Below are 9,882 nucleotides of genomic sequence, written 5' to 3'. Positions count from 1 at the left end.
AAGTACCTAAATAGACTTTAATAGATATTTTTACATCGCGTACAAACTGCCTGAATGCTTAATCAGGAAGTAGTTCGCGGGAAAAGCTTTTTCTGTAAGTTTTCCATACTAGTGGACTTTGTTCTTGTTAGCGAGTAATCTTTGCTTTTCTCCGCCGTACATGCGTTCGGGTGTTGCATGCGTTATTTCACGAGGCCTGCACGAATTTCAGAAGGAGTCTTGTGTCCAGGGAAACATTGAATGACTACAAGTCTATGGTAGAAGTGAATCTGCAAGTGCGGTGAATATTAATAACAACATCTCAAGATGGCAACGTGATCAATGGTTAGATATCCTGAGCGCCTGAGAGCTTTCGGTTCACCTGCTCTGTGACAGGAGAACAAAAGAATCCGTTATCACGGAAGATGTCTTGAGTCCATCAGTACAATCTACGCACTAAAAGATTCGAAATTACAACTCATTATGATGGCCAAGTACATCTCCGATAGAATAGACTTTGTTTGTTTTGGCATCAGTCGGCAATTTCGCTCATTATCTTGTCTTCTCTTACAGTCGAGCTGTGCAGTTTGATAACAATGTAGAGCTTCCGATGCGCATCATACAAGACTGCCGACACGATACATGGAAATAATCCCACAATAAATGTTGTCCAGTTGTCGAAATGAAAACAGTACTCGCCATCTCATCATCCATCAAGGTCCAGAAAATCGTACCAGATAGTAACGCCATGCTGGCAGTTTTTCGCCAGATAAAATTATCCTAAAGAGGAAGGTCGACATGCAGTGTTCACCGACGATAGGTGCCCTGTGGCACTGTGTGCATCTATCCCCGCCCTCTATAACCGCAATCCTACACCGCGTCATTACAGCAAGCCCCTTCTCCTCGCATTTTCTACTTTCAGTATTTCCATGCACTCAGCCCACTAGACTGAGTAGTATTCCAAAGACAGCGTTATCGGCTGTATCTACCGACTTGTCTGACCTCGAATCCTGGGACGACGGCGCTATCGTTTGGTAGGAGCGGGCGGTAGAAGTTGTCGGAGTAGTTCAAGCACGGCTCTTGGAGATATGAAACTGGAATACCACAAAGGATAGCACGTGGAGGGATGGTGAACAGAGAGAGTTCGATGTGAGCGATGGAGGCTGCAGCTAGTGGGCATGGCTTGCAGAAGATGGTGCATGGTTGATGCGGGCGCGACTTCATAACGCACATACTGCCACGGCAAGGATCTCGTCAAGGGTTTGTGCCACGCCTTGGCGAGAGACAACAGTGTTCCATCAACGCAACATCAGCCTCAGGTCTTAGCCACTATCCAATCCGGATATTTTCAACGTACTCCCTTGCATCTTCCCATCACTATCTGTTCGTGCGTACGTGTTACCCTTGGTGGATTCTTTCATAGGTATAGGTAGTGCGGTTGACACTGGACGCTAATTATAGGCGTCTTATCCTTCTAATTCATAGTCTTGCACGGCCGATATTTTACTGTCTGTGTGTCATTAACTCGATTTCCATGTTTCCCTGCACCCACTTGTGGCTGGGCTCGGACGTGTTTGAGGTGATGGCGAAGCTCACCAGCCGAGCTGGCAGGTCGGCGTTGGCTCGAATGCTCTGGCTCAAGGGCGGGTTGTATAGCGGGAAACAGTGTTGGTGATTGGTCAAGAGGTGAGAGCTGTCGAGAGTGAGCAATCCGTGATCGTTATCAGGGAAGGGTGCGCGATGTGAAATTGTTATCCCAAAGGCTTCTTTGACTACCCTAAAATCACTTTGCTGACGTAGGCAAGATCTTTTAATACATGTTGAAATGAGAGCGGAAGGCCATGTCACACCGCAACGAGTGCCTGAGAACTCTTTTATAAGTAGTGAGGAATACCACAAGGTAGATCTTGGATCCAAGGTAACCTAAATTCGATACATAGACATTCACAGCTATAAGACGCTTTAGGTTACTTCTGATTGTTTTGGTCATGTAGGTAAATATTTCCAATAACTATATCGCGTAAGTGAGCCCCTTACTCTGTAAGTTCATGGAGGGCAAGGGGCTCGTTAGTCGTACTTTCTTCTGTCTCTGCCGATTCTTTGTCACTGTGTATACTATTAGCTATCGCCCTGTTGATTATGAGCATGTGTCTGACATTTCATTCGATGATTGCCATTTCGTTGTGTCTTGTTACTCTAACTAATACCTGGATCGCCTTTTCACCAGAGCCTGTGCCACCCGCTACCTCTTCCATAGCCTTGCCAACAACCTTCCGAGCACTTTCTACCTCCTTTGATTTCTCGACAAGCTGCTGTTCGTGTTTAGTCTGACGCAGTTCAGTGTGCAGGCCGGCCGCCTCGGTTGTCGGGTCTCAAGGGCGAGTTTGTTTGCTTGTGGAGTGCGCGGCAGGCATCCCGGTCTTCTCCTCTAAATCTGCCTCCAATGTTTCCAGCTTCCTCTGCTCTTCCAAGAGCTCTTCCTCGGCCTTGATGACCTCTGCGCTGGCATTAATCAGGACCTTCACCGCGTGAACAAGTGGACTATCGTACCTCGTCGATGGACCTATCTGGGTGGAGCCCGATGGCGTTACAATCATTGTGAACCTTCCATGCCCGGTTACTGTCAAGTACGATTGGCAGGAGATGTCGACAAGTTCTTATTAAAGGGTAAACAAGTCGTTCCGGGGAGAATAAGGCTTTGTAATAGTGGTGGACTTAAGCATGGTATGTTTTGTTTAATGGCATGTAGGCGACATAAGTAATCTCGCAGCCTGCAGGTTTGGGTGTAGTTGTTTGCAGTTGCAAGTTTACGCTATAGAGGGAACTTATAGTGCTGTTATAGACGCGTAGTTACTACGTGACTAGTTATTAAGTTTCTAATAGACAGCTGGGACCGGTGTTGAAATTGGTTTAGTTAAGCGCTCTAAACTACTCTACCTTTACGACATTAAGAGTAGCAGCAAGCAACGCATTACTAGCTAGAAAAATATCTACGCTAGTTATACTTGTATTATACGTAATCAGCCTTACCTATCTCTAATTAGTAACTCTTAAACTACTAATAGTACTATAGGCATTTTGGTTATTAAGCCTTGGCATTTCTAGGGCATGTATTAATCTACAAGTCGCGACGTAGCAATTAAGAAGACCGCGACGCTGACAAATAAGTTTTTCTAGCCTATATAGGAGTGAAGACCTTTAAAAGGTCCTCTAGTAGATCTTGGCTAGCTTTTACTAAGACTAGAACTAGATTAATTCTTTGCTTCTAATTTCTTACTTTACAACGCTACCAATGCGGTACACAACTTCAACCCACTCTTAGATGTCCAAAGATACAGTTATTCACCTTGTTAGGAAACTTGTGGCATACTTTCAGCGTTTTAGAAGCAAGGTCCCCATCTTTGATTTTGCAGACTGGCTTATGCAATTCATGTAGTTTGCTGTACAGTTCCTTGGCTGCTTTTCACGATTCAGATATTCTGGCATTTTTGCTGACGAATGTTGAGTTGTAGCCTGTGCGGAGTAGAATAGAGTTCTTCGTCCTTCTTTTTGCACTACATTTGACACGTTTCCCTGGTTCTTTCCGAACGCCTCGTTTCTGCAGTGTCAAAATGGCCTATTTTATAGTATTGGGTCCCTCGATTAATATAATCACGCAGTCGATCGTGAGACTGCTTACTCGTCAGTCTCCCGAGCTCTTGCCTTCTACGATGTTGTATATTGATTTTGTATAAGTAAGTGCTTTCTCATAATCGAATGTGTTTAGTTATTTAATAAAATGACAATTAATGCGTTAAATTGTGATCGTGATACTATTTCAGACGATGAAAGTCAGACCAAATAGAAGTGTAACAATAAAGGTTAGGCTTAGTTCAAGTCTGGATTCGGGCTACATAGATAGCAACACAAGGTACTCAGACCCGCCGCAGCCAGTGACAGCGATGGCAGAATCGACAGAATGCGGAGAAAGGCCACTAAAATCGCAAAAGTAGATACATTATCATCCAAGCTTCGTGCTTTCGAGTTTTCCCGTTTTTGCATGATCAGTTTGCTGAACCAGTGACAAAAGCTTAATGCAAGGCGTTGATACACTACCCCATAAAGAAAAATGCAATGGAACATATCTCGGGTCACATCATCAAGCAAGGTTAATCGAATGTACATTTACTCTAATAAGTATCAGTGTAAGAAACTAGGTGTGTGAAATACCTGTAGTAGGTTCAGTGATAGTGCGATGTTTCACCACTGGATTGGTGTGAACATTTGTTCATTTCAAAACGATGTTCGTCCTCAAGATGCAAAAGTTCAGTATCATACCGAAGAGTCTGGCTCGCGGTGCTTTACTCACTCGGCTGTATAGAGATAGACTTGCGTTAGCAACTCAACTTTCATTGCCATTTCAGCGTTGACATTTGCCGACTTCCTTGGGTTATCGCGCTTGTGTGGTGAAGTCTTGCTTGAGGCTTCGAAACGTTCGTATTCTGGCGTCCTTCCTGGATACATCCTATGATACCCCTGTAGATTTATGGAATGTCGTTCGCGCATTCGTCTTTGAAACGCCTCGTTCAGTTCCATGTGCGCAGCACTGTGTGTAGAAGTTGAGCAGAAGTGGGCGGGGGCCGACTTAGCGTTGCCTGATACTTTTATTGACAGGCTTGCAAGTTTTGCTGCATGGATATCGCTGTCCCGAGAACAAGGCAGCGGCGAGCAAGTGCGGAAGTGATGTTTCTATTCCAGCCGTTATGTTTACGCAGTACTCACAGTGGGGATCCTGCAAAGACACCCATCATAGATACAGACGTGACGACCCACAAGGTTTCATGTTGTTTCATGCTAGGTGATCTCAAAAGAGATGTTGAATAACCCACTCTCATTACAGTGTTCTTGGTTTATATTGTGGCAACATTTACGATGTTCGCAGGAAGCTCATTCAGCGCAACAACAGCTTTAGAAGTGTTATCACTCATGTCGACTGTGACGATGCCGTGGAGAGATGTGCCTAGCCCATACTCTTATTAGATATCTCGCTACACTTCAGAGAGCACGAAGTAGCAGTGTAGAGAAAAACGGGTGTTAGTATAAATGTTTATAGAGCTTGGACCTGCCTTATGTACAGCTCCTGCTCGGAAACAGACGGTGACCTCTAGATTAACTGCAGAAAAAGCCAGTTCCTACAATAATAGCGAGTTCAGCTAAAACTCTCCTGCTACGCGAAATCCAGCTATTCTAAACGATGATGAGACAAAGTCAAACTGCAACAAAAGCAAGAGCAAGAGGTACGGCTGAGTGCGGTCATTATAATGAAGTTGAAGTTCTGGTCAAGTCCAGGCAGATGACCGTTGGCGTTTTTCGTAGTGACTTTTGAATTCGAGATTTTCACACCAAAATGGGGATAAAACCTTCTCAACTCCACAACTACGCACATTTCCCGCGAACAAAGGATGATTTCACAAACAATTGCGCACCAAACACTGGTCTGAGGTAGTATGGGTTCAACACTTCAACCGATCACATGGGAGAGGCATGATGAAGATCAGGGTACAGTCGTGAGACGCTACTTCTCATCATTGATCTCGGCTTTTGGCGCCTCTTTCTGCGCAGCTTCTACAACCAAACATATGATTTTTCGATTATCAATAAACGGCTCGCAGTGTGGGAGAGACAGATCAATGATTTTGAGAAAAGTGAAAAGTCCTGGTAAGGGGAAAAGTAACGCAACGACCAGTGTCAGTGTCAGAACATTAGTGTACAGGGTGAGCATGTTAAGGAAAGATGAAACACAGTAAGTCGGTTCACAGGTATGGGGGTGTCAAACTATCAAGATTGGGGGAAGATCATCAGCTTTTGATTATCACACAATATACACAACTAAGTAGAAGATTCAGAAGGCGAGTCTCCCTCACCCTCATCTCCACGTGCGGCGAGGGCAGCATCAACGCCCTTGAAGAGCAAATCGCTGTTGACGTTCTTGGCGAGATCCTGGAACGTCTTCTTCCTCTTCTTGTCCGCCGTGACTGCATCGGCAGCCGCCACCCACTCGTCCTCCTTCTCGGCGACCATCTCCTCGACCTCCTTCAGCGACGCAACCGCCGCCTCGTGTCGCTCAATCTCAGCTTCGAGCCTAGAGATCTGCTCGTCGCAGGCTGTGGTGTCGAGGGCGTTGGCTTCACCCGCTGCTGATCTGGCGCGGGATGCAAGGCGCACGAATTCAGCCTGGTACTTGGCCTTGAAGTCACGGAGCTCTTCTTCAGCCGTGAGCTCGTCGTTCAGCTCCTCGATGGCCTTCTCGAGCGTCTCAACGTCGACGGTCGGCTCGAGCAGCCCAAACTCGATCCCGATGGCATGGCGAGCCTCGACCTCCTTGGCCTTGGCTTCGTCGAGGACGGTCTTGGCCTCAGAAGCCTTGAGCTTGAGGTGGGTGGCACGCTTGCGCGTGGTCGAGAGAAGTTGGGTGACCTGAGCCCAGAGGCGATCTTGGAGGAGGTGTTCGAGATCTTCGCCCATGGTGGATGGAGAGGCCGGGGGTGGAGAGGCTGTGGAGGAGGGAGAGGTCGTGGTGTGGGGACGAGGGAGGGGGAGGGGGAGGGAGAGGTCGTCAGCGGAGGCCTCGGGATCGAAGACCACACCCGAATCGTCAAGACCGGACTGGGCAAAAGACGGCTCCTCTTCTGGGCCGAGCAGTGTGCGGTCGATGAGAGAGGAATCGTGACCACGGCCCACTTCAGGCGAGGCTGGTGATGGCCGTTGGCGGGCTCCGCTGGGAGAGGGTGTGGAGCGACGCGAGGCAGGAACCTTGCGCTTATCGCGCTGCGCCGCACGACGAGACCGGTTGGTGACGGAGGAGGGGAGGGGGGCCGCTTCGCTGGACTTGAGGTAGTCCAGGAACTCGTTGAGCACCCGGTAGGAAGTGCACGTCACTCGTTGCTCGACCTCACCGAAGAGAGACGTGGTGGTCGGGTCGACGTGCTTGGGGCCGACGGCGAGGTGTGCGGCTTGGTGGGCGTGAAAGTCGGGCAGGAGGGAGAGGATGGCGGGGATGGAAGGCTCGAAGGCGGACAGGCGGGCGAGGGACAGGGCGAGGTGGAAGGAGGGTGTTTCTTGGACGAGTAGGCCGCCGGCCTTCAACTCGCCTCGCCAGCGAGCACCCCAATTGCCAACGATGGTGACAACGTTGTCTCTGATGCGGGCGGCTGTGGCGTCCGTCGACTGCGGGGAGGCGTCGAGGTAGGCGTCCCAGGTGAGCGAGGTGGGGGCCGGTGTGCCGCGGGCAGTCATGGAGAGCGGAGAGATGAGTGGGTGGTTGAAGACATTGACCGACCCACTGTCGGTGAAGAAGAAGAAGAAACGGAGGGTTTGCGGCGGTTGAAGTACTCGTGTTGACAGTCCCAGCCGTGACGGGGAAGTGGCAGCCAGGTTTTGGGAAGGCACGAGGAGACGTCCATCCAGCAAGCAGCATTTGCGACCTGCGATGCTGCTCGAAATGCTCTGATGGTTCACCCAGGCAATCGCGCAGGCCTTTGGAGAGCCGCAGTGAGGTGTGTGGTCTTGCCGCGAATGAGGAAATGTCGAAGCTCGACACTCAACTTGTCACATCGTGCCTGCACTTCAGTCAGTCAGGCTGTCCATTGCGAGTGACATGGTATGCAATTACGGCGGCACCTTCCTTGTATTGGTAGCATGCCAATGTCGCAAAACTGCAGGAGGTGCTTCTGGCGTCACCGACAGCCTGCCAGACGGCGTTTGATCACCTCTGGAAGCGGCAGGCTGCGGAGACGCGTCAATCTCGGTGACTGAACATTGAGCTCAAAGGCGAAGCAGCGTCGTTCTGCTGGCATCTGGGTCAGACGACGCTTCCATAAATGAGAGTGGTTACTCACAAAGCTCGGGTTGTTGGGTGGGTGGTCTTGACGACACAGCCTCACCACGGTCGGCAGGCGTGAGCTGATGAGAAGTCACGTAGCGTCATTGCCACCTGCCTCAGCAGCTCGCCATTCGTGCAGCCAGTGTCGGCAATGTCGTTGAGCGAGCTGCTGAGGTTTTGTCGCTCAGTCGGCCATGTTGGGAGATTTCGTGGTGGGTTCGGATTTCGGTAATTACAGGCTGCGTCGACGAGGAGCGGTTGGCGCGTGCTCGGTGGGCTTGTTCTCGTTGGGCGCTAAACCTAGTCGGAGCAGTTTGCGCATGGGACGCGTCGTGCGTGGTGATTGGTTGAATCATGGAAAACCGCCTACCCATGAATTCCTACCCCTCCTCTTTCGCAATGAATTCCCGCGAACGGCTTATGCCTCAAGCATCTGCAACTTTTACTCTCTCATACGCTTGTCTTATTGACTTACTTGGACATGGTGGCATATTGAAGCTTTGCCCATGTCACGTTGGCAGTCATCTAGCTGAGTTAGATCCTGCCAAGCCGGAGTTCAAAGTCACCGCCTGCCTTTATTACTGCACATCTCAAAACATCTCTCGCGTTTTGATGCGCCTTTTTGAAATCTAGGCAATAAGTTGAATGTGCTTGCTGAGCTGGTCAAATGCGCCGTGTCACAACATTTATTATCTGCTGCTTTCCAGTCAAAAAAGCATTCTGAACTGCGCAACCTTGCAACTGAATGGTGCCCTCCTGATCTCATCGGTTTTCCAATCTCTTTCTCCATATTCATCAACGCCAATTCTTCTGGAACTTTGTTACTTTACCACCGTCGGCAACTACTCATGGAAATTTTGCACGTCTTCCGCGTTATGCTCGTGTATCAAATCATTGAACGAAATCACCCCAAAACCCAACTGGTTCATCCCTGTGTGTTGGTGCCAACCCCGGCCCTTACTCTCCAACTTCCCTTGCATCTTCGCCGGGGATGCTATGGTGGCTTTTCGCCCCGAGTCAGCTCTTGCAATGGCGCACCACACTTGTGGTTGCGCTCGCTCCCCGACTGGTTGGTCGATCACATCACCAGAAGTGAAGATTGCTTCTTCAGAGCTTCGACAGCGAGCTCAGCAAGTGCATAGGCACTATCTCGTGAGGTTATCGAGCGCAAATGATGATTTGGGCCGGGCTCACCATGCCTTGCTGAGGGCATGGACGACGTCTCCGTATGTAGGGCGCCGGCGCTGTGTTACGTCTCGAGTGAGGCGTGATTAACAATAACTAGGAACTACGCAAAATGTCTACTCATTCTACTGAGCACAGATGGGAGTGGAAACCAACCGTTGAAAATCGGGATAATAAACGTAGCATCTACGAAATATAAAGAAAGGGTCGAATACACAGCAGAGGCAATGCGCGCGTCGGCACCGGTCGTTTGCTCTACACTAAAATTGTTATAATAAAAGAAGTACGCTAACAGCAACATATTATCTAAATTGGGCAGAGCTATTTAGATAACTGTGATTTAGGTGAATGGCCCAGACGTCTGGCTAGGTTCCTTGGTATTACAGGATAAGCATATTAATTGGAAATGGTTTCCATGTTGTGTATGTAATGCGGATGGTTCTATTTTAATGTCACAGCACACGAAGTAGAGGGAAACAGTAGAGTGAAAGTACAAAATGCATCTACCGTCATTGACGTTGGTCTTAGAGATTTCGAAATCCTTCAACGTCCTAATCTAAGCTCCACTGCGCTAAAAACTATTTCATTTACTACTCTTCGATTGACACAACCGGTAAGTAAGAAACCATTTCCATGGGGATCGAACTGGCTTGATGGACATGTCAGATCCTTTGACTCATCGTACTGAAAGCATCCCAGGCTCAGACCTGTCTGCCTGACACGTCTCCAGATTTATTGCCTTATGTGTCTATTTCACCAGCGAACTCAATAAGTGTAGCACTTTTTGAGAGAAGAACATCATCCGCATCGACACCTGCACCCAATACTTCCGACTCCGCAGCATCTGTGCCAGTTCG

General features: G+C 48.8%; 2 protein-coding genes across 2 annotated transcripts; one reads left to right on the top strand and one right to left on the bottom strand.

Moving 5' to 3' along the window:
- Positions 1–5,806: 5,806 nt before the first annotated feature.
- On the bottom strand, positions 5,807–7,646 carry P153DRAFT_147369 (uncharacterized protein). The gene is made up of 2 exons (XM_033662166.1): positions 7,631–7,646; positions 5,807–7,577 (listed from the first exon to the last, which is right to left on the bottom strand). The coding sequence occupies exon 2, from the start codon at positions 7,252–7,254 to the stop codon at positions 5,848–5,850; it is 1,407 nt and encodes a 468-aa protein (XP_033518072.1). The 5' UTR covers positions 7,255–7,577; positions 7,631–7,646; the 3' UTR covers positions 5,807–5,847.
- A 797-nt stretch (positions 7,647–8,443) lies between these two features.
- P153DRAFT_147348 (uncharacterized protein) lies at positions 8,444–9,512 on the top strand. Its single transcript, XM_033662165.1, has one exon. The coding sequence runs from the start codon at positions 8,486–8,488 to the stop codon at positions 9,113–9,115; it is 630 nt and encodes a 209-aa protein (XP_033518071.1). The 5' UTR covers positions 8,444–8,485; the 3' UTR covers positions 9,116–9,512.
- The last annotated feature ends 370 nt before the right edge of the window (positions 9,513–9,882 follow it).

This window comes from Dothidotthia symphoricarpi (genome assembly GCF_010015815.1).
Source record: "Dothidotthia symphoricarpi CBS 119687 unplaced genomic scaffold P153scaffold_27, whole genome shotgun sequence".
NCBI lineage: Eukaryota > Fungi > Ascomycota > Dothideomycetes > Pleosporales > Dothidotthiaceae > Dothidotthia > Dothidotthia symphoricarpi.
Note: the sequence above shows the minus strand (reverse complement) of the source record. Positions and strands in the feature narration are given on the sequence as shown.